We start from the raw sequence: 25,274 nt of genomic DNA, 5'->3' as shown, positions 1-25,274 counted from the left end.
TCATCAATGTTTCTAACTCTCTATCCCTCTCCCTTCCTCTTTGTAAAAAATCAATAAAATATATTTTTTTTAAAAAATTGTACTACATCAGAATTAGAGTGAATCAAACTGACAATTTTGATGGTGTTAGTAGTATGAAGGAGAGAATGTGCTGGAGTTTAGCATCAAATATAAACAAAATATGAGCTGTCTAGTCTAGATACATGCTCTTGGGACCATTTTTTACTCTTTTTCATTCCTTACCCATGTCTGAGGTTGCTAGTGGGCCTCAGTATGTGGTGGAGAGAATTTGATAGTTGTCAAATCATTTTTCAAGGAGTTGCAAGTTAGTGTTGTAGAGTATGCTGTCATGATTGTTAAGATGATATATGTATATTAGAAGAGGAAGTAATTGTATAAATCAGCCACAAGTAAAAACCTTTGTAATTTCAGGTAACTATGGTGGAGGTGGAAACTATAATGATTTTGGAAATTACAGTGGACAACAGCAATCAAATTATGGACCCATGAAGGGGGGCAGTTTTGGTGGAAGAAGCTCGGGCAGCCCCTATGGTGGTAAATAATTTTTATTAAAACTTTTTAGAACTTTTTAATTTACAAACTTGTGTATCATATTTCTTTTAAAACTCTCTACCTGCATATTTCCAGGTGGTTATGGATCTGGTGGTGGAAGTGGTGGATATGGTAGCAGAAGGTTCTAAAACTCAGCAGAAAAGGGTAGGTATAATTTAAATTTTTAACATGATGATAAAGCATATGTGGAACTGTTCACTGAGTGTAATAATTTTTTTATCCTGTATTATTCAACAGGCTACAGTTCTTAGCAGGAGAGAGAGCGAGGAGTTGTCAGGAAAGCTGCAGGTTACTTTGAGACAGTCGTCCCAAATGCATTAGAGGAACTGTAAAAATCTGCCACAGGAGGAACGATGATCCATAGTCAGAAAAGTTACTGCAGCTTAAACAGGAAACCCTTCTTGTTCAGGACTGTCATAGCCACAGTTTGCAAAAAGTGCAGCTATTGATTAATGCAATGTAGTGTCAATTAGATGTACATTCCTGAGGTCTTTTATCTGTTGTAGCTTTGTCTTTTTCTTTTTCTTTTCATTACATCAGGTATATTGCCCTGTAAATTGTGGTAGTGGTACCAGGAATAAAAAATTAAGGAATTTTTAACTTTTCAATATTTGTGTAGTTCAGTTTTTCTACATTTTAGTACAGAAACTTTAACAAAATGCAGTTTTGAAGGTGTTTCCTTGTGAGTTAACAAGTAAAGAAGATCATTGTTAATCACTATTTTGTATGAATTTTGCTAAAGTTAACTGTAAAGAAACACCTACTGACTTGCAATTTAAGGGGAATCTATTCTCCCCATTTCCAAACCATGAAATGAATGGGCTCTGACATGTGGAGAGAATAGATATTTGTATGTTTGCAATGTGTGTTTTAGATAAATAGAATTGGGTATTTAAATTAGCATATTTGTGACTTTGATGACATTAAGATTTACCTTCAAATGAAAACTCAAAATTCCTACTTGGTTTTTGTGCATTTTCTTTCCAAATGTAATCATGGTTTTAGTGTGTTGGCTTTGCTGAGAGTCTGAGCTGTGTTTAGAACATCTCCATTCTACATTCACCTTGGTCACATGTGAACTGCTACCATAGATTTATTTGGGTGTAAAGAATGTCTGCTGCCCTCTGTTTAAATTCTGGAAAGGGGTAGTGGAATGTTTTTCCTTTCCTCTTCCATTAAAAACCATTTTTTAAAACTTTTCAAAATATAGGACCACTAAGCCTGCTGTATCTGAGCAAATTGGTGGCTACCTTTTTTTTCCTTTTTAAAGCACAAGAGGCCCATAAATCTCTCGTTATTTTCCTTGGTTTAACTTTTTTTTGATACACGCTCTCAAAGCAAGAGAATAAAAATCATGCATTGTTGAACCCTTAACTGGCTGGCATGCTTTCCTGTTTGTACCCTCTACATTTTCCTGGATGAAACCAAGGACAGTCTAGATATAATTGGCCCAAATGACATAATGCAGAAGTGTACCACAGTTGCTTAGTACAAGCTTCCCATTTCCCAAAGATCTGAATTCAAATTTGGATTGTCTGAGTTCTTAATCAAAATCCCAAAGAACACACTGTCATTTCTCTGTGTATGCTTGAACCTAAATCATGTTGGTATGAGCTAATTTGTTTGGAAGACCCGGGATGAGAAGATTTTTAGATGATAAGGTCATACATATATATAATTATATATATAAACCAATGTCTACTGTTTTGCGCCAGCCTAGTGCTCACAATTTAATTCAAGCCCTAAGTATGTGCCCTGCTGTTGTTATTTCTTTGGCAGTTGAACATTGAATTCAAGGTTCTTATTTTTGTTTTAAGAAGTACTAAGCAAAAACAAGCAATAAAAAGGGGAGTTGGGCGTGCTAGTGTTTGCATATGCTCTCTTGTTGCTCTAATTCTGTGCCTCTGTGCATTAATATTTGGATGCATGCAATGCCAGCATGGAAATCGGTCTTCACAGATGCTGCAGTTTTCCAGAAAACACTCACAAACCAATAAATGTAACAGACAACATGCCATTTGTTAATGGACGTATGTGAATAAAGCAGCGTAGAAAATAGGCAAATATTAGAAAATGGTTAAGTCTTTACAACTTCAAGTGTGGTTATATAAATGGACACTGTCAATGTTTATAACTTAAACCTGGGTACCTGGTCAAAATAATGCTTGGGAAACATTTTATTAAAATTGAGCTAAATTGTCTAAAGTTCTTTTATTCATATAATAAAGGTTGAAGGAATGGGGGTGGTTAACATTTCCTGTTTCTATTTTGTGAAATTGTTTGACACAACCTTGACAGTATCCTTTAATGGCATATGAAGTTAATTGTACTGTTAACAAACTTTCTTATGTTCTGGAACTAGTTTAATAGTGAAATATATTTTCAGTAAGTTGATGTTTGCAACCTATAAGCAGGTGAAATCTGTGTATGTGACCTGTTTATAAGTTGTATTTAGCTTAGTTCTTGTGAACAGTGGAAAAGTAAGCCATGAGGAGAGCGATTTAACCAGCTTTAAAGGACCTAAGATGTGCTGTTTGAGCACAGTGTGGATCAAAGGAGACTCACTAAGACAGGACTTCAGCAGCCTTTTGAGTATGGACAAGTCAGCATAAATAAAGAATGACAAGGCAGCAGCAAGAGCTTCAACTGAGAAGTGAAGGCATAAGATACTATGGTGATAGTGAGCAACTTTTCAAAAGCTAGTTAAATCTGCTTATTACAACTGAAATATCGAAGAAAGTCTAGCAGGAAGGAGATCTTCGCCTTTTGGAACATCAATGAGAGATAGTTGCCACAGTCACTAGGTCTAGCATTTAGACCTGCAAGGAAGGGCAATAAGCATTAGGTAAGGCTTGAATTTGAAATTTTTCACTTATTAAAAGAGTACTTTTTTGTAAAGCAAGGTAAGAGTAATCTTTTTGATTTGCAGGTTGAATGAGAACCCTTCTTGCCTAAATGAGGAATGTCTTTCCTACCATCTTAAATACGAAGGTTTCTGGCTGGGTAAGGTTTGTAGCTCACAGTAAAACCTGATGACACCATTTGTTTCCCTACAAATTTATATTACACATTTAAAACTAGTAGGTACATTAGTAAAATTGTTCAGCTGAAACTTGATTTTGGAACCACATCCAAAACGTTTTAAACAGTTTTTAAAACTTTCCTGCAAATAATCATGAGTGTTCATGTTGAGTGACGTGTGGCCTCATGTACATAATTCATTGTTGGTGTCTTTAGGGTAAAGTCAGTTTTTGATGAGAAAGGGAGTGACCTCAAATTTGGCAGTTTTGTAATAAGCATGATTTAGTTTAACAGAAACATTAAGCCTGCCAGTCCTCGTTCTAGGGAAAACCTTGGGATGAATTTTTAAATTGCCAGATTGATACAAATATAAAAATGGTCTTCATTCAAGTGGCCTCATATATAAATTCTCTTGCATATAAAATCAGGGAGTTATTTAGATTAATGGCATAAATATTTGGTTCTTTTTAGGGTTGTTGTGTGTGTGTGTGTGTGTGTGTGTGTGTGTGTGTGTGAGATTTAACCTGTTAACCAGAAGCAGTGGGGATCTAGTTATTCTAATGTTCCCTTTTAAAAGACAACTTCCCAAAGAATAATTAAACTCTTAATTTCTGTGCAAATCAGTTGCTGATTTCATAAGGGCTTGTTAAAAATTGAAATTTGACAATTTAAGAACAACACTTGGGGATAGATGCTGAAAATGAAACTAGTTTCTAAATTATAAACAAATGAAATTCGTACATAAATAGGAGTAAGTTTGCCACAGTTTATTCTCACAAAATGACTGGCTGGCTATCTAAACCAGAACTAAATTTCTACACCACTTTAGAATGAAGTATTAAAAGCAAGGCAATTATTTTGATGAATTTTATTTCTAGCATAGTTTTAGTGAAGCAAATTTCCTAAGCTAAACATTTTCTTTTTTTAAAGGCGTTCTTTTCAGTCTAATTTTTTTATGAAATAAAGTGATTTAATTTAAATGGAGTTAACACTGTCATTATTGAAAAATGTGATGCCCTTAAGTCATAGCACCAATAAACAAAGTTCATAAGGGAAATGGTCAAGGCAAACTTATTTACATTGTCAAAGCAACTCAAGGGGTTACTGCTTTTCACGTTTTAAAAACAAGCAAAAAAAAAATCCTACCTTTACACCCATGTCCTAATGAATAAAATTTGGTAATAAAGACCATTTGTTAAGGAACTAAACAATTGGGATACACTTGGTTTGAGGAGTTCCAATATAGAAGTCACAATTTGAAACAGTTCTAGTTAATAACAGTATCTTAGATTTCCAGTAATTATGTCACAAAGTATAGGGGAAAAGCATGCTAATGTGCAGAGGTAATATATTAGCCTATGAGTATTCGAAATTTTCTATTTCAATGTTTTGATTTTTAAGACTTAAGAGGTGGTCTGCAATGGATTCAAATGTTTCATTTGTAGGATAATGAAATGTTTACAGAAAGCTAACTTTTTCATTAAAATATTTTTAGAAATGTGTGTGTGGTTTTTGTCACTTCACAATGTCCGTGTAACTCAAATGCTATAGGTGAATATGACATACTTTACTAACAACAGGAAACTTGGAAAAGTGGGTTCTATTCACTGGAAAACATTGACCTGGGAAATAGGCATGGAAAAATATCTTAAACAAAGCTTACTGCCATTTAAGGATTTAAGTCTTGAAAAACAATATGTACATACTTGGGTGATAGGTGAGGTATCAGTGATTTATTGGGGGTGGGGGGTTGGGGGCACGCATGTAGTTAAGGATACTTGAGCAAGTGAAAAACAGTTTGGGAGGATGAAAAGGGGACTCCTTCCTTCCACACCTTGGAAATACTAGGTTTCCTAAAGGCATTGGATTGGTTGAAATTTCATGCTATGATGGTGGGTTGAGCAGAAGCTTTCATGAGATCAAGTTTTAAACTACAGTGTTGCAACTTAAACCAAATAGTCATCTGTTAAAAAGTTTGAACAGTTTTTGAGTTAGGATTTTGATAAATGTGACATAAAAATATAACACAAGTTATGTGGATTCTTAGTATTAACAGCTGTTAACATGGTAAGTGAAATAATTTGAATTGAGTCCATATGGGACTTTTAGCTGTCAATAGGATTGCAACACATTTTGTTTGTACTCAACACTGGTTATATTACATGCAGTGGTTTTATATTCTGTAGCTGTAAGTACTTTATAATTCCAGTTAATACTTGAATCCAAAACTCTTTCATTTCCACCAAAATAAGTATGTTTTCTCCAAATGAAAATATTAATTGAAACTAGGCAAAGAAGAAAAATTAGAATCCTACATGTACTCATCACAGACAAATTTTTGATGATCAGTGTTAATTTTGCAAAAAATGGGATCCTGTTAATATTAGGTTGACTTAGAATTAAAAAGTAACAAGGATTAAGAGAGTAAGGTAGTAGGTAGCTTGCCCATCACGTTTTCAGACTGGTAATGGCAAAGGTGCATTGAGAATTGCCTTCATGTATGTGGTAGAAGTTAAATGGGCACAGTACTGAAAATCAGCTAGGAAATAGGAATTCATCCATATCCAACTAATAAACTTTATTGATAAGTAATGGATAAGTAACATACAAGGGTGTTGACAGCTTTAAAAATACTTCAAAGGAGTCAAAATGGTTAAATTTCACTATGCCATTGCGGTTAAAGGGTTTATAATTGGGAAAGAATTCTAATTGTATCTGAAGGTTGCAAGGTAATTTTTTAAAATACGTTGTGTTGGTCCATGCATTCTATCAAATGAGTTAACATTCTTTAAGATACATACTTAACGTAGAAGGAGCGCTGATAAATTTTCTATTTTGATTCAATCTTCTATTACACCTTTAAATTTTTAAATCAGTAAAAAAATTAGAAACTTGAATTTTGTGAGCTTGGGCAAGTTATTTGGGACTTTTACTCTTATGTCAATGCTATCTGTCAGTAGTTTGGTGATGCCAACTAACCCCCGTAGAATGTTGATTTCATATGCATTGAATATGTAGAAATAAACATTACATTGGAAATAGCAAAATAATACATTTGATTTAGTAAATGTGCCTTAAACAGAGGAGGCTGGTGGTGGGTCTGATGTCTAACTTTGAAGTGATACATAGATGGTATTTTAAAATACTTGGCAACAGTAATCTGATGTTAAAATTGTGATTTTTTTTTTTTGATGATAGAAGTACTGTGTATACCATTTGTGGTTTGCTGTCTATAATGAAGGATTGTTGAATTTTACTAGTGTTACTGAAAATAAAGTAACTTCTTCCAATCAAAATTCTCTGCCCTAAATTCTGTCCAATTAAAAACTTGTTTTTACCTAACTCCTTGGTGGGGTGGGCACTAGGAAAGTAAAATGGAGATAATACCTACCTTCATTGAGTGTATGGTTAAATGTAAAAAATGAACTTAAAAGAGCTAAACCTAGTGCCTGGTCCATGATCTCTGAAAATAGTATTTTTGGTAATTAGTGTTACTGCCTTAAGAATATCCTGAAGCAAATCTAAAGTTTTAATGGGTAATTATGCCAGTGTGTGTCTCCACAGTGATTAAAGTTTTTATGGCATTAAAATATTTCCAGTTCTGAAAACATTAAAAAATAAAAAGCAAGTGAAATTGGCCTAAGTAGGCCAATAGGGATGAGAATTGTATATGTTGGAGGCTTAAAAGCGAAAGTACGGGTATGGGAAATACTATAAAACACATTTGAGCAGCCAACCTCTCCCTTAAAAGCATGGGCTTGAGAAAGCATTTTTTTTTTTTTTTAATATACCAAATGCAGCGTCGAGCAATTAAAGTTTCTAATAAAATGTTTGTTCAGCCCTGGCCAGGTAGCTTAGTTGGTTAGAGCATCGTCCCAATATGCTAAGGCTTCAGGTTCAATCTGCCTTGTACGAGAATAAACCAGTGAATACATGGATGAAGGGAACAACAAACCTCTAAGATCAGCTAAAAAAAACAAAACAATGATAAGCCAAACAATCAGCATACAAAGCTCTCATATTTCAAATACAGATCAAGAGATGAAAACTTGGCTTTTTTTGTTTTTTGTCAGTAAGTTAGGATTTGTTTTACACAGACCTCAGATTGTGGATTTGTTCCACACCATGCAATAAAGTGAGCTGTAATCTTTGGGGGTGGAGAGTCTTGCCTTCAATTTGTAAAATATCTGAAGTGCAATAAAGTGAAGCACAAACAGGTGTGCCAGGATTTAAAAGGTTTCATTTCAAATACACAGTATGTTTAGTAGTTCAAAGTAAACTTTTTTCCCCAAGGTTGGTAAAGTTATCACCACCATTATAAGAGGAAGTTTATTTTTAATTTTTACTGATTTCAGAGAGGTAGAGAAACATCAATGAGAGTATCATTGATTGGCTGCCTCCTGCACACCCCCTACTGGGGATCAGGCCTGCAACCTGAGCATGTGCCCTTGACCAGAAGGGAACCTGGGACCCTTCAGTCCACACAGGTCAATGCTCTGTCCCCTGAGCCAAACCGGCTATGGCCAGGAAGAAATTCTTGACCACACAAGGAAGCTCAACAGAATCTTCACATTAAGTTGTTTTCAATTAGCTTACCAGTCATCAGTCAACTTCTCAAGTTAATTTGACTTGAGTTTCTTTCACTTGCAACCAAAAGGCATCCTAATGTAAGGCTAAAGAAAATGAGAAAATGCCCATTTATAGTGTGTAGATAGTGCTTTTTGTGTAGTAACTCAGTGTTATGCTCACTTTACAGATAAGGAAACGAGCCCGATTGCTCTGAGTTACTGGAGGTCATTCTAGAATGGTGGTAGCAAGCCCAGGCTATCTGGCTTGAGCCTATGGACCTCTGCACTGTATTGCCTCCAATGATTAGGGTTCTGAATAATTTGCACGTAGTGTTTATTCTAAACATGCCTAATCCTCAAGTGAATCTAAATTTCCATACTTTAAAACAAAACCAAACAAGACAGATATTTGATTAGGCGAGGAAATAGTGGATCAATGCTGTGAGTGGTTTATTCAGCAGCAGATTTTGAGGGGCCTTGATTTTTTACGTTTAATCTCAATATGTGAGATGAAACTGATTTTAAGTGAAATTTTTTCTTACCTAGATCTTTCTATAACTAGTCTTGGCTATCTCTGGGGATCTCAGTTCTTACAGGTGTTCAAGTCCTTGACTGCACCTTCATCCCATATCCATTGTCAAAACCCATTTAGTTTCACCTTTGAAACAAAATCCAGTGCCCTCACTGTCACCCCAAGACGCCATATTCCATGTGATTACTGCAAAGCCTCCCCATTGGCCGCCTTGCTCCCCACCTTTACCCTGTAGACCAGCTAGCGGTCGTCAACCAGTGGTCTGCGGATCACTGGTGGTCCGTGAGGTCCGAAAAGTTGGCAACTGCTGGTTTAAGGAAACCTTTGAAGCAGCGGTCGCCAGCCAGTTGGCTGTGAGGTCCAAAAGGTTGGCAACCGCTGCTCTAGAATATTCTCAATAACAGGCAGGGAGACTTAAAAATCTGATGTTATCTTACTTGACACCTCCCCACTTTGCTGGGTAAAAGCCAAAGTCCTTATGAAGGCTTAAGAGAGCTCTGCCACGTTCACTCCTCTACCCACTCACCTCTTTCTCTCCCCACAACCCCCATTTTCAGCCATATGGTCCTTGTGGGTGTTTTTTAAACAGGGTTCAGAGCCTTTGGACTTTGTGTCCTGTCTGAAGTATTTTTACTCAAACAGAATGGGTTTCCTATGCAATCCCAATGAGGTTTTACCCTATTTCAAATTGCAGTGCTTTTTTACTGGTCTTCCCAATCCTCTTGCACAGCGTAGTACATTTGCTGTCTTTCCCCAGTAGTTCCAGGAAGATGGGTTTCTGAACAGTTTTCATGTCAAGGTAGAACACTTCACTGGGTTGAGATACCTGATGTTGAAATGATAAAAGAGCTTCTTGATACTTTATTTTTCTATATTTCTAGCACCAGAAGTTTAGTATAAAATGCATTATTTTCGCCGTTTGGCTCAGTGGATAGAGCTTGGGCCTGTGGACTGTAGGGTCCCAGGTTTGATTCTGGTCAAGGGCATGTACCCCCATTGCAAGCTCCTTCTGGTTCTAGAAATACAGAAAAATGATTTGTTTCTGTCTTTCCCTTTCTCCAAAAAACCCCCCAAAAAACAAAAAACAAACCAACCCAAAACCAATATAAATAAAACAAACCAAAAAAATATATTTAATGGAAAAATATCCTCAGATAAGGATTTTTTTAAAAAGCATATTTTCAATGAAAGCATTCTGAAAAAGAAAAACACCTAAATGTGACCACGTAAGTGTCATTGAAAATACTGTGAATAAATGCAAATGAATTACAAATAATTTAACAATCGTATTCCTTTATTAGTACCAGCTTTTCAACTAAACAGTTTTATTTTTGCCAGAGCTAAACAATAAAAAATGCCATTTTTTTGTTCATATGATATTTATTAAAAAAGTACATAGTGGTTAGTTTTACAACAATTTGCTTTTAGCCAGATGTCAAAACATATAAATCTATGAATGTAACAAATGAGATAAGAACAGTATAAATAAGTTTTTGTAGTATTTACAGGTATACAGAAACTAGCCCAAATGGTGTTCTAAGAAATTAAGTTTGCAGTTAAAGTGAAACTGATTTCTGCATACTGAGAACAGTTTAATGCTTTTAAAGTTTATTATTTTCTAGTTTTGACTATAATTTTGCATAGAATTATAAAGTATTTTTCCGCATTTCACATCACAGTAGGAGCTTTTAGTATATATAATAGTACAAAACAAAACAAAACAAAAACACTAGCTCAGAAAAGGTCAGATCTTTCCATATCTAGGTTTTCTTAACATCTGGCCTCTTACTCTTGGGAACAAGGAATACATTGCCATCTCTCGTCTGCTGCAGGGAGTATTCACTAGGAGAGTAAGGTTTTCCGTCTTCATCTCGGAGCATGCTGAAGACTTCTAGATATAAGGTGCTGAGTTGTTTTTTTAGTAGATGGAGGTTTCTGTCATTTTCTCCTTTTTCTTTGAGCAATTTTTCTTTTTCATCTTTTAAATGATCCAAATCTTGTTCCAGTTCCACTATATTTTCCAGTTTTCTTTTTCTGCAATTCTGAGCAGCCACTTTATTCTTACCCCTCCTACGTATATCTCGAATTAATGCAAGTTGAGCCTCATTGAATTGTTCCTTGGACATCATTTCATTGAAGTCATCAACAGGGAGGTTAATTATTTTTTCTACAGGGAATGGGATATGGAGAGCTTTCGCCCTTAGCTCATCTCTTGTGAGATGAGCCTCCAAGCGGCTTGAATGTTTATCTTTTGTGAATGGGGTTTTGCGATGACCAGGACTTACAGGCAATTCTTTCTTTTGTGTGTTTTCACACTGGGCATCACTTACTGGGGCACTGTGCCCCCGAGATGGTGACGGGGGGTGAACTGTCTCCCCAGAAGTCTGAACTGGCTGTGTTTTAGGACCACTGTGTTTGACACTGCCAGGGGCACTATCTGTCTCTTCCATTTCAGAATCACTGAAGCCAAGTGGTGTGTCTCCATAGCCAGAAGATTCCACTGAGTGTTCTGGTGATGCCATGCTGGGGCTTGTGTTCGGTGAAATGCCAGAGTCAGAATCATTGAATTCTGCTGTGCTTTCAGGATTGAAGGCTTTACAAAGTGATAGATCAGAAACATCAATGGGCCCATAGAGAAGTTCAGAGAGTGACTGGCTGAAAGTAGCTGAGGAAGACATGCTGTTGTTGATACTGGGCTCCTCTACGAAAGCAGAATAAAATTCATCACCAAAATCTGTGTTTATGGTGGCATTTGAATTTAATGAGTTCACTGTCAGTTGGCTGGGGTCTTCTGTGGTGAGGATGCTGCTGAAGGAATCCTCAAAAGCATTGAGAAAAGGTGGACTGCAGTTACCTACTTCTTTTTCCAGTGTAGGGATCGATGAGTAGAAATGATAACTGTTGTCAATGTCTGCCTGTTTGGTTTCTGGACTTGGAACCGTGTTAGTCTCAACCAGCTTGTCATTTTGAATATTAAGACACTGCATGGAAAATAAGTTTACATTCTGTAAATCAAGGTTAAATATTTTCAATACTTGATAATCTATATCTGAGTTAAAACTTCCCCACCCCCATTCTCTCCAAGCTGTTTTTTTCTATAATTCAGAGATAAATACCCATTTCCAACAGATATTTATGCCTCAGCATCTGTATTATTTTCAGAGTTTCTAAGGCCAGACTTCAGGACATCCAGCCCCTTTAACTAACAAAACTGCATTTGAGTGGGCATGGGCAGCTCTCATGACTAATTTAAAAGCACTCTCTAATCATCCCTATAAATAGGTGGCATATAAATAATAAATAACCAGAATGACTAATTTAAAGGGACTGAATATAAAATAGCATCTTTGGTATTTATTGTTTTAGATCTTAGTTACCTGTAATTCTGGAATGGATAGTAGTTCCTCCCAAACTTGCTCAATGTCCTGCTGCATATTACCTAAATCACTGATTAGCTGAAGGACAACAGGTTCAGATGACTGAGTCTGACTAGGCGCAGTAAAGACTGGGCTCTCGATGTGGCTGGGAACATCAGGAACAAGTGATTGAAACGTAGGCGAAGAAACCTAAAATCAACAAGGCATTTATCCTCATGAATCTGCTGTCAGCAGTGGGTGAGTGTCCTCCAAGACACTATCACAACACCTCAAGCTGGAACTGGCTGCAGTTCTGTATTCTACTTAGAACTACTTATGACCCCTATTTTCCATACAAGGAAACATCTTTTTTTCTTACCCATCTGAGTCCAAATGTACTTATTTACTGGTTTGTGTTATCCTATGCATCTGAAGGCAAACTTGAAAATGGGTATTCTTTAGGATTCAATTTGTATCTTTTTTTCCCCTGCTTTTATTTTTTACCAGAGACCCAGTGCACTAAATTCGTGCACAGGTAGGGTCCCTAGGAGTGGCTGGCGATCAGGGCTGATCTGTGGGGTGACTAACAGGGTGACCGGGGGGAGGGGAGTGCCCGCTGGCACCCGCCTTGGCTGGCCTGGGCCTGCGGGCAGCTCCTGCGTTGAGCATCTGCCCCCTGGTGGTCAGTGCTCATCATAGCGACCAGTTGTTCCACCATTCGGTTGATTTGCATATTAGGCTTTTATTATAGAGATTAGTATTTATTTTATGTTGAATTTACTCCCAGGCCATAAGTTTTTGTTTCTTCAGTTTCTTCTGGGATACCTTTTTCTTCTGTACAACCTCCTCGCTGGTTTAGTAACAATCTGCTTTTTTTTCAGTAGAGTTATCTCAGTGTGGCAGGGAATTCTATGACATAACTTGGGAGCTTTATTCACTTGGTTTTGCTCAATGACCAGAAAATCTACATCTATACCCTTAAATTCAGCATTATTCTCTGCATTTAAAAATATTTTTTTTATTGATTTTTAGAGAGGAAGGGAGAAGGAGAGAAAAAGAAACATTAATGTGAGAGCAGAACATCAATTGGCTGCCCCTGCATGACCACCAATGGAGATAGAACCCACAGTCAGGGAATGTACCCTGTCCAGGAATTGAGCCAGCAACCGTTTTGGTGCACTGGACAATGCCAACTAACTGAACCACTCCGGCCAGGGCTCTGCATTTTTAAGCATGGGCAGCAACAATTCAGCACTCCTTCTGGGCCACTAACCCTGTGTCCAGCCCCACTATTGGGTCTGGGCACACCTACCAACTCCATTATTGTAACGACAGAATGGCACACACTGCTTCTGTAAAGTGACATCCTTCAGATACTTGGTGGCTTTTCACATATGCATATCCTTGATGGCCTGGGCAGTTTTCCCGAGTGTTCTTAAAGTGAACACACAGATTCGAACCTCTTTTTTTTTTTTTTTTTTTTCCTCCACCAGCAAAAAGATTAGCACTGGCTTTATTGAGATACTCGCTCTGTAGCGGCGGATGCCTGCAATCAGCATCACAGGCAATGAGAACAGAAACGTGTCCCGAGAGACGTACATTTGCAACGTCTTTTTCCTGCTTTGTTTTAGATATGAGCTCAAATAGATGAGCAAGATGGGGGGAGGGGTCACTGCTAGTGGGTATGGGGTTTCCTTTAGAATTGACAAAATTCGAACCTCTTGATATGCATGATTTTGTGGGGTTTTCTAGGTCAAGTGAATAGTGGACCATTTTCAGAGGTTACCTCTGGCTGCTTTTGGGAAGATGAAGCTGTATCTTTGTGCTTCAAACATAATAGGTTTATAAAAATTGTTAAACAAGTTTTAGTGTATTACTCTGCTTGCCTACTCACCAAAATTTATTTTTTAGTACTTATAACAAATGTGTTACTTAGTTCCATGGTTATGCTAATCCATGCTTCTGGCTGTGCAACAGTAAACGTTTTGGGTTTTGTATTGTGTGGGGATCTGTAAAGTTACATATAGACTAAGGTTTCATTGACAAATTTCATCCTAAGAAGTTTTTCATTTTTTAAAAAATGGAGAGACATTAAAGGGACCCATATAGGATATATCAGATATAGCTGTGAATTTTGCTGTGAATCAAATATTACATACCTCATTGTCCTCTACAAACGGGAATGTCTCTGCCAAAAGCTGCATGCAGTTATCGAAGTACAAAGCATCTGGTTTGGGAATGTGGGCAACCTGGATAAAAGCGAAAGACAAAAAGGGAAAACAATTTGTTTAATGTTCCATTCCTAGGTTAAAGGTTCATAATTGATGTTCTGAAAATGTTTACATCTGTTCAAATCAGATTTCTTAGTTCAGAAATCAGTTTAGTGTCATAATTAAGAGCAGAGAATTGAACCAGACTGACTGGGTTCAAATGGGCTCCCCCAATTTCTTTAATGCCCGGGAAGGTTTTTAACCTCTTTGAGCTTTAATTGCTCGTCTTTAGAGAAAATGGGGATAATGGTACCTAATTCAGATAATCGTTGTATTGATTAAATCAATCAGTATGTCAGGTGCTTTAGGACAGTCAGTGCCTGCCACAGTTGGTGCCAAAGTAATCCCTACTACTGGTTCCACTGCTGCCACCACCACCGCTGCAGCCTGATCCTCCATGATGCTGCTATAGCTTACACAGCTCTTTCATGTGATTTATGTCCTCCTAATCCTTAAAATTCTGTGAGGTAAATCAAGTATTGAACTCATCAGAAGGCCAAGGTTGGGAATGACTTGACAAAGTCATGAAGACATAGTGAAAGGCAAAGCTGGAATTCAAATACAGATGTGTTAACTCCTGAGTCAATGTTTTCCCTTAACCCTGCTATCTTTCCAAGAACTGAGTACTCGGTACCTGAGAGTAGTTGGCAGATCCACTGGTTTCTGATGGGATATGTTGAGCTGGCTGAATTGGGAGGAATTCACCTGTCTCTTCATCTAGTTGTAACTGAGCGAAAAAGGCTTTCTCTTGCTCCTTTTCGAGTTGTTCTTGTCTTTCCTTTTCAAGTTTTTTCTGTTTTTCCAGCTCATGCTCCTTCCGTCGTTGACTGAAGTCAAATACTTCTCGACTCACCCCAAGATCTATATCTTGCCTCCAAAGTATGTCAATCAAATCCATGTCCTATGTTCAAGACAAAAAATGAAGGACAGAGACCATGGTTAAGATGGTTTTAAAATAGCAGATACCACAAAATTCACCTTATACCATTGATGATGGGTAGTGGGGCAATTACAAACAAAATCTGAATGGGAACATAGATCCAATGTTTTGGAAGGGCACAGTTAATTCCATACTTAAAGAACAATAAATAATCTACAAACACAGCCATCCATTCTAATCATTTCTTACTTGGATTATTAATGACTGGGTGATGATGAGATCATGAAAGAGCAAAGTTAACAGATGTTGCAAGTTAAAGTTCCAAATTAAAAGACATCCCAGAATGTAGAATGCAGAAATTAGATCAAGCACGCCAGGCCATTAGAGTGCTTATATGGATTGAATACACAGAATTTTTTTCTAAACTTGCTTAGCAGATGTCCAGTTAAGAGGAGGAAAAAAATCCAAACAAGTTGTCAGTCTAGCATTTTTGAAATACTAGTATTACTATTCTTATTTTTCCTACATTGGTTTATCTTTGCCCCCATCATTTTTTGCTACTCTGCTGCTGTGGCTCACTTATTAAAACAATTTCACCTTGACTTCAGTTTTACCTCCTGAGACATGAACAAATTGGTAAAGTCTTAGCTAAAGGCAATCCTGTGACATGGGTGAAACAAGGGGTTGCCTGTTGACTACCAAAAAAGTTGGGAAAGGGATACTGCCCACTAGGTTTATTCCTAAGAAGTCGTAAATAACCCTCTTTAAAAAAAAAACAACCACAAAACATGGCTCCAGGGAAGGATAGATGGCATTAAGTTTAAGATAATGGGAGAATCCTGCAATGAGGGGATGGTTATTTTGATTTATAAAACCAGGCCTTGACTGGGAATCGAACCATGCCTCCCTAGTTTATAGGTCTACACTCAACCACTGAGCCACACTGGCAGGGCCATTCTAGCCTTAAACAGTATAATCTATAGCAGCAGTGGGGAACATCCAGCCTTTGGGCTGTATAAGGTCTGATAAATCATTTGGTCTGGCCCTGACAAGGCATTAGGAGTGATTTAATTAACTGTTTGGCCAAATATAGCAGGCTTTTTAAGTTGACAATTTTGTATGGCCCAAGAATCCTATATAATAAAGAGGTAATATACAAATTGACCATCACACCCTCGCACAAGATGGCTGCCCCCATGTGGTTAAAAGATGGCTGCCACAGATGGCCTGCAGGGGAGGGCAGTTGGGGGCAACCAGACCTGCAGGAGAGGGAGGGCAGTTGGGGTGACCAGGCCTGCAGGGGAGGGCAGTTGGGGGCGACCGGGCCGACAAGGGAGGGCAGTTGGGGGAATCGTGCCAGCAGGGGAGCAGTTAGGTGTCGATCAGGCTGGCAGGGGATTAGTTAGGGGGTGATCAGGCTTGGCAGGCAGGCGAGTGGTTGGGAGCCAGCAGTCCCGGATTGTGAGAGGGATCCCAGATCGGAGAGGGTGCAGGCTGGGCTGAGGGACACCCCCCTCCAAGTACACGAATTTCATGCACCGGACCTCTAGTGATGTTATAAATATCCAAATGGCCCCTGGCAGAAAAAAGGTTCCCCACTCCTGAAAAACACATGGTAGGTATAGTTAAAGCAACACCTGTAGTCTTTAGAACTGGCTAGGATAAACCTGTTTAAACTGAAATCTATTAAGGACTTTCTATATGTCAGGCATTGTTCTAAGTATTCTGCATATACAAACTAGTCCTCAGAACAATCACATAAAGGTAACATATCCCTACTTTACAGATAAGAATAATGAAGTTGAGAGAGAAGGGAGACTACTAGAAAGAAAGTGGCTGGGAGGGACATGCACCGGGCAGCTGCAATCAGGGACTGACTCATGCTTTTTAAACTATTAGCCTGCACTAAAAATCTGATCACTGGCCAGTGGTTCCTAAATTGGAAAGGGTATAAATCAATCCATTGTTTCAGATACTTTGCTTTGACATTTTGGTAGTGTGAAGTGGCCAGTTTACAAAAGGCTGGATTGAGACATGTCACCTGGATCATTTTCCTGGCCACAAGCAACAAAATAAGCAATGTAGAAGCTTTCATGGCTGTCTTCTCAGTGAGCTCCCCATTAACATAAATCATTGGAATAATTTCCATTTTAAAATAATTTGTTTCCATTTTAATGGGCATGTCTACCCAAAGGTCATGTGAAAGACAAAGGCCAAGGTAAAATTTCGGTTAGGTTGGGTCATATCTTCTTAGTGAATCTAGATACATCAGAACATCTTATCTAGACTTTTACATCTACTAAATGCTAGCACTAAAATGCATGATCTCACAATCTCAACTGAATCCTAGTCCGTATAAAATAGGCAGTACCTTTCCTACCAATCTCAAAAACTGATGCAGAATGTGCAGTGAGCTATTCAGAAGATCAATAAAAGAGAAACCAAATACTGTACTTGTCCTAGCGCCCAGGGACCACTCTGACACATACATCCCCCCTCACTTTCCCCAGACTGCCTAGGCCTGGGGCTTCTCCTTGTTAAGAGGTCCCAGGCCCTGGCTGTGTGGTTTAGCTGGTTGAGCATCGCCCTGTGCACTGAAGGGTTGCAGGTTTGATTCCCAGTCAGGGCATATACCCAGGTTGTGGGTTCGAGACCCTGTTGGGGCAGATATGGGAGGCAACCAATCAGTGTTTCTCTCACATAAATGTTTCTCCCTGCCTTCCATTCTCTCTACAGAAAATGAATAAAAACATATCCTCGGGTGAGGGTTAAAAAAATAAAAAGAGCCCAGGATAAGAACCAGTATCAGGTTGTTTTTAAAAATATATATTTTTATTGATTTCAGAGAGAAGGGAGAGGGGGGGAGAGATAGAAACATCAGTGATGACAGAGAATCATTGATCGGCTGCCTGCTGCATGCCCCACACTGAGGATCAAGCCCACAATCTGGGCATGTGCCCTTGACTGGAATCAAACCGGGATCCTTCAGTCTGTCCGCAGGCTGACACTCTATCCACTGAGCCAAACCAGCTAGGGCTGTATCCAGTTTTGACTTTTCATAAAAGAACTCAAAGAGCACTTAAGCAATTTATGTTGGAAACAACTCACAAATCTGACTATTCCAAAGTATCCCTAGAATGGCTGGAGGAAAATTTCAAATGTAATTCACTCACAAATTATTAGCGACAATCACACCAAGAGTTTGAATCACTCTATTTTTCCTTTTTTTCCCCTTCCCACCAGATGAGATGTCTTGAGTGGGTTCATATGGTTTAGCTATAAATTTAATATAATTATTTCATTCCCACCCCTGATCATACAGATATTGGATCAAATGAAACATGTGAAAGGACTCTATAAATGTAAAGCACATGCAAATACTGTTATGCATGCTGACAGTGGTGAGTCCTGCTACTAGCTATAAGTGAAACCAAACTCCAGGCTATAGGATAATCAAGTTGTGGACCTAACTATAGTGAGTTCCACAACTTCATTATAACAAAGTAATGAAGCTATCTGGTTCCTCAGGGAAGGTCTGAAATCTGAAATTTTCCATAATGTGATCAGGAAAGGACATCTTGATGAATCCTTATTAAGGGACAGGAAAAATAAACCATGAAATGAGTATCATCTGGATCGGCTCCTGAGCACCTGTTCTCATATCTGATCTCAAACAATGAGGACCACAGGGGACAGAGGACTCCTGTAGCCCTAGCATACTGTGTCCGCCAAGAATGCCACCAAAAGATGTTTCAAGTGACACCTGGGCAACCTTCATTGCGATAACAATGGGCCCCGAACAGGTTTCAAAGTGTTCTCAGAGGCTTCCTCTGTGTTTGTGTTTATTTTTATGTAATGTTTAGTTTTGCTATGAAAGGTCTCTAGAAGAAAACTCCTGCTTTTGAAAACTAACAGTTCTGCTCAAATCTAGATTGCAGCAACAATGGGTTTCTTGTCATAGCCTTAATATGTAATACTGTGTTACTCAGATTTTTGCCCAAATTTCAGAAGAAAAACATCTGCAGGGATCTGATACTGTATGAAATACTCAAAGCTTTATGTTGAAAATGAGAACTGTTTGTCCACCCAAGACTCAGAGCCAGGGAGTCCCACAGGCTCAGGACTGTGTGTGTCCTATGCTCACTTAACAGGCAGTGAGTGTTTCCTATAAGGAGCCCTGTGACTAGACACATGACTTCTCCCACAAATGACCCATCCCGGCAAAGCTGAGCACCATCGAAAAGGAAACAGTCTGGGTGGAGCCCGCAACAAACAACATGACACTGGTCGGGGGAAGGGAAGTGCCTAAGGAAGAACTGAAACCGCTCTGCACGTAAATCCCAGGCACTGAGGAAGTACAGCTGTCCTTTCCCCTCCAAGCGCCAAGCAAAATGGCAGATAAGAAGGGTTTGGGGACAGAAGGGAAAGGAGGGGGATGGTTTGTACAGCATCCCAACAGGTACTTCCTTAAGATCTTTCCAAGGGCAAGGCAGGCGCTGGCTGTGAACTTTCACATGCCACATGGAGCCAATGCTGCAGCCACTTAGTGTCTGAACTTTTGCTGTTGTCCTTTAGTGATACCTGACTGTGTCCCAAATGATGTTACCAACTGGTCTTAGACAAAAGACGGTTTAATAGGAAACACAGGGTGAGGGCATGAGTGGGGGTGGGAAGGATAAAGGGGGGATAAGGACACATATGTAATACCTTAATAAAGAAAAAAAAGAAACATAAATGTTCAATAATTCACATGAAATCACCACCTGGTCAACAGAAATACTCATATTTAACACATATATATCATCATTTGCCATCAGGATAATCTGTTACATGTTTTATGGGAAATCTGAAGTTGGACAATTAACTCGAACCACTTTAAAACAAACATCTTTGTTCCAGGATAAACAAATAAGAAAGGCTTTGAACACAGAATGCCATATTAAATAGTTTTTTTTGCAAGCCAATTTTAGTGCCTTGAACAAACCAGCACTTAGCATGCTCAGAAAATCCTCCCAAAATCAGAAAAAATAAAGCAAAAGTGAAAATACCAGAAAAGATATCACAACCTTCTCCTAAATTAAAGCAATTCACTAAACAGAGGGTTTGGAAAGTATTTGAAATGAAAAATAAAATGGTTACTATCATACATTCAAATGTGTAAATGGGACCTGCACCCTCCAATATCCTTTCTTTCTTTCCGTCTCCCATATTCTATTTTGTCCTATGAATGGCAGGAAAGTGGTGGGAGGTTTCCTTCTAAAAGTAAATTTCACTAATAAACTGCTAGAAATAAATTGCAGATTACTAACTTCATAAACAGAAAATAAAAACTGATCCTCACTTCCAATTTTATAGTATAAGGGTTTTTAAAAAATGTATATTGATTTTTTACCGAGAGGAAGGGAGAGGGATAGAAAGTTAGAAACATCAATGAGAGAGAAACATCAATCAGCTGCCTCCTGCACACTCCCTACTGGGGATGTGCCCACAACCAAGGTACATGCCCTTGACCAGAATCAAACCTGGGACCCTTCAGTCCGCAGGCCGACACTCTATCCACTGAGCCAAACCGGTTAGGGCTATAGTATAAGGGTTAGGACAATATCTCATGTTATCTCTTCTTAAAATCATGTATTTTCATTAAGAAAATAAATCTTTTTTAAAAACATTTTTTTATTGATTTCAGAGAGGAAGGGGGAGGGAGAGAGAGATAGAAACATCGGTGGGAGAGAATCATTGATCAGTTGCCTTCTGCACGCCCCACACTGGGGATAGAGCCCTCAAACTAGGCATGTGCCCCAACCAGGAATTGAACAGTGACTCCTGGTTCATAGGTCGATGCTCAACCACTGAGTCATGCCAGTCAGGCTAAATCTTAGTTTGTTCCTTTGAGATCTGGTCATCCAAATATTAATCACTACCATTCAGAGTCTAAGTTATACATGGTAATGTTTTTTTCCACACATTTCAGTCTTTGTATTATGCCCAGGTTGTTAGATTATTTACTTAAAAGTTAAATCTGATCTAATATTTTTTCCATAGAAGCTACTCAAGTATTTTTGAGCAAAACCGGATGGAACATGAATCATATCCTACCACACCAAATGAAAAGCTATAGCCTACAAAAACAACTGAAGGCATGCCTGAATTTTGCAGAATTTGTAAAACAAGAAAGTTCTCCTTGATTCAAAAGGCTATTCTTTACAGTTATAATCCTTACTAAATAAAGTAAAATGACACCAAGCAAGTGTATTTTTAAAATATACCTATCTCGCTGATGACCATTATGCTTTATAAATATTTATCTACCCGTTTACTTCTCTTTGCTTCTCTCCCACTGTTTCATTACAAAGTACACAACACAATGCCAATCATTTTCTCCATGAGAATTCTAGAGAGGGCAGATGACAGCTTACTCTTTATAGTTATCCAACATTCAACTACTTTTGGTTCCACTGGATTTATTTGCTTAACTTTTGCACATATTGTTTCAATAATTGTGAACTAGGTGATTAAAAACAAAAAAATCACGGGGGGATGTGGAAGAGGGTATAGGGGGAATAAATGGTGGTAGAAGGAGACTTGACTTGGGGTGGTGAACACACAATACAATGTACAGATGATGTGTTGTGGAATTATGCAGCTGAAACCTGCATAATTTTGTTAACCAGCATCACCCCAATAAATTAAACAAACTAAGATTGCTTGGCCAATGTGGTTCAGTGGTTAAACATTGACCCATGCATGAAGAAGTCACCAGTTCATTCCTGGTCAGGGCACATGCCTGCTGCAGGTTCGGTCCCCAGTAGGCGTGCAGGAAGCAGCTGCTTGATGTTTCTTTCTCATTGATGTTTCTATTTCTCCCTCTCCCTTCTTCTCTAAAAATCAATAATAAAAAAAGCACATTTTAAAAATAAATAAACTAAGAAATCTCCCTGATTCTCCCCTTCTCACCCTTCCCCCCAAAAAAATATAGAGTACAAATGTTGTCGATGGAAAGACCTTCTGACCATCTAGGTCAAATGTAAATGTCACCAGGTTTGTTTCTGTGTAATTACAGCTCCATTTTAAAAAATAACTGACCTAGCAACTAGTTATGTATGTCAACAGAGACTCCTAATGTAGTAAAAGTTACCACTAATCCAAGTTTTCCTTCTAGATAAGTCTAAGGATTACTTCCCTAACCTTCAACAACTAGAGATTTTTAACAGCATAAAAATTCTCAAACATACACCAAGAAACGAATTATTCAACAAATGAAAACCCTAGATCACAAATTTGCTATTCCCTGGTTGTAAACCATCCTGCTGCCCTTTTGTTTTTCAACAAGAATTTTCCTCCGTCTGACATGTTACTCTGTACACTTTCATGGGCTGCTTCCTGTTCAAAAACAAGTTTCTTAGCAATGATTCAATCCAAGAAATATGATACCGCCAGTTTACTGGAACTCACCCATTACATTTGTCTGCAAACTGCAAAGCCTGATGCAAAGATAAAGCAAGACTGGAAAGTGACTCAGAATAGGAACTTGGATTATTTATTTTCCCAAGACACACACAGGCAGTGAGCCCAAAATAAATCAGAAAGTTACTTTCCAAAATAGTAGGTGATCCCACTTGCGACCAAAAGTGCATGGATGTGACGTTTCTATTAGAATTCAGGTATGAGAGGTTTCATAGGTTTCATACCTGGATTCTAATAGAGCAGTGATTTTCAATCTCTTTCATCTCATGGCACACATAAATTAATTACTAAAATTCTGTGGCACGTCCAAAAATATACTTTTTGGCAATCTTACAAAAATAATAGGTATAATTTAGATTCATTCATACCAGACAGCTATTGTGTTGGCTGTTATCTATTTTTAATTTGACAATTTAAGGGAAAAGAGGTCAGTGCCCATGACTAAATAGTCAGGTATTGAATGTTTTAAAAATTATTGCAGCACACTGGTTGAAAATCACTGCAATAGAGCCATTTCTTGTTGGTTAGTATCTATCTCAGCAGGACACTGCTGCTAGCTCTCAAGGGATTTATGTATGGGTTATCACTACAGTAAAACCTCGATATAATGGACTGAATAATTCAGGGGAGGGGAAATCCATTGAAGTCGAAAGTCTGTTATATAATAAAGTAGGTTCTTCGAATGTGTATGTTAAAAAAATTGACAAATTTGTGTACCTGTTTTTATGTAGACATATTTGTATAATTAAAATCAATTATGTATGAAAAGTTTAATTTCATAGAAAAGTTTTCTATATGTATTACAGTAATGTTAAATTTATACTGAATAGGTCTAGTAAATGCATGCATTCACCAGTCACCAGGAGTAAACATATGCCCCTGGCTGGGGCTCGGCTTAGTGCAAGTTGGAATATTGGCTGGCACTCGGCTGGCAGTGGTTAAAACTGCTGCAGAAAATCATACCACGTGACAATGGAACCAATTACTGCCCTCAATTCAGTGTAATCACGTGTTAATCATTCGCAGAACATTGTTTAGGAGTGGGGACTCTTGGATTTAAATATGTAGACTACAGTTGTAGATATGTAATATTTATTTATGCCGGTAAAATTACTATAGTGTTTTTTTCCAACATATGGCCTATTTGCTAAAATTTGTTAAAAATAACAGTGAATAACAAAAAACCTGTTAATTCATTATAAGCAAATCTTGTTTAAAAGCATTTTAAAATTAACAGGGTGTTGCCCAGCTGGCGTATCTCAGTGGTTGAGTGTTAACCTATGAATCAGGAGGTCATGGTTGGTTTGATTCCCGGTCAGGGCACATCATGCCTGGGGTGCAGCTCGATCCTCAGTGTGGGCATGTAGGAGGCAGCTGATCAATGATTCTCTCTCATTGATGTTTCTATCTCTCTCTCCCTTTCCCTTCCTCTCTAAAATCAATAACAATATATTTTTAAAAAAATTAACGGTGTTAATTTTCACATATGACATACAAGCCGGAAATTTTGTCTCATATCTGTTGAAGTCCACAAAAGGTTTTACTGTACTTTGCCAAGAGAATGACTTGGTTTGATAAGCAAATTTTAGGATAAATTTTTCTAATCTCTTCCCCACTTCTGAATATGCCATACATGTATTCAGTTCTGGATGCTGTCCTCCACATTAGGAGCCTTTGAGAGTAGGTCTCCCATTACTCTTAGAATGATTCTCCAGGGAAACACACACGCACAGGCACCCACCATTATTAGCACCAGAATCTTCAGGAGCATTGGGTCTAACTCCCTAACCTACTTTAACTTATGTACTGACATTAAGTGGGTGTGGACTAATGAGGTGACTCACATATCCACTTTGGGGCCAAACAGCCCTACATGGCCGACCTTGTGTGCCCTCCTCTACAGGGCACCCCCTGCCCCCCGTGAGGGAGGGCAGTACTCCAGCATGCTCAAACACTTCTAAACTCCGAGTGACCCTTTGTCTAATTTGGGTAATGAATATGTAGAAAGCAATTATTTATTTCAATCTGAAAGCTCCTTTTTCAGATTTAACTGCCTAAAATTAGCTCTTTTTCTAAAAATTTAAATTCTTTATTGTAGCTTTTCCCCCCAAGATATATTTGTTATTGATTTCAGAGAGGAAGGGAGGAGAGAGAGATAGAAACATCAATAATGAAAGAGAATCATTGATTGTTTGCCTCCTGCATGCCCCCTACTGGGGATCAAGCCCACAGCCTGGGCATATTCCCTTGACCAGAACTGAACCAGGGACCCTTCAGTCTGCAGGCTGACGCTCTATCCACTGAGCCAAACTAGCTAGGGCTACAATTACCTTAAAAAAAAAAAAGAAATAGGACAGTCATCCAGGCTTAGGGGACAAGTAAGCACTATATGAAGTTTGTTGCTGTTAGCCAAAGACTTGTGTGCCCGTGGTGGTGCTAAACACTGCTATCGATGATGATTTTTAAATATGTATATTATATATTGTAATATAGAGAGAGCCTATTTAAAATACTTAGCTTCCTTTTTTTAAAAAACTGCAGGTCCTGTTAAAATATGTTCCAAGGGGTTTAATTTTCTTAGTGTGAACTTTTAAAACTATAAATTATTTC

At 38.2% G+C, this 25,274-nt stretch overlaps 2 protein-coding genes across 15 annotated transcripts in view; one reads left to right on the top strand and one right to left on the bottom strand.

Annotated features, from left to right (window-relative positions):
- The window catches only part of HNRNPA3 (heterogeneous nuclear ribonucleoprotein A3), a 42,478-nt gene that overhangs the window by 4,788 nt on the left and 12,416 nt on the right, over positions 1-25,274 (top strand). For 5 of the 12 annotated variants that reach the window (XM_036318919.1, XM_036318920.1, XM_036318923.1 and 2 more), the window contains 3 exons: positions 433-555; positions 649-717; positions 811-1,947. In XM_036318919.1, the coding sequence (XP_036174812.1) occupies positions 433-555; positions 649-701 (176 nt within the window). In that variant the 3' untranslated portion in view covers positions 702-717; positions 811-1,947. Of the gene's footprint in view, positions 1-432; positions 556-648; positions 718-810; positions 2,827-3,502; positions 6,891-21,242; positions 21,464-25,274 lie in introns of those variants that run through there. The other 7 variants (XR_004969193.1, XR_004969191.1, XR_004969192.1 and 4 more) reach the window with 4 other exon arrangements.
- NFE2L2 (nuclear factor, erythroid 2 like 2) overlaps positions 10,055-25,274 on the bottom strand; it is a 36,089-nt gene continuing 20,869 nt past the window's right edge. For all 3 annotated transcript variants that reach the window (XM_036318912.1, XM_036318914.1, XM_036318913.1), the window contains exons 2-5: positions 14,955-15,221; positions 14,210-14,299; positions 12,072-12,260; positions 10,055-11,675 (exon numbers count right to left, since the gene is read on the bottom strand). In XM_036318912.1, the coding sequence (XP_036174805.1) occupies positions 10,455-11,675; positions 12,072-12,260; positions 14,210-14,299; positions 14,955-15,221 (1,767 nt within the window). In that variant the 3' untranslated portion in view covers positions 10,055-10,454. The remainder of the gene's footprint in view (positions 11,676-12,071; positions 12,261-14,209; positions 14,300-14,954; positions 15,222-25,274) is intronic.

The sequence above is a fragment of the Myotis myotis genome, unplaced genomic scaffold, assembly GCF_014108235.1.
Source record: "Myotis myotis isolate mMyoMyo1 unplaced genomic scaffold, mMyoMyo1.p scaffold_m19_p_8, whole genome shotgun sequence".
Classification (NCBI taxonomy): Eukaryota; Metazoa; Chordata; class Mammalia; order Chiroptera; family Vespertilionidae; genus Myotis; species Myotis myotis.
Note: the sequence above shows the minus strand (reverse complement) of the source record. Positions and strands in the feature narration are given on the sequence as shown.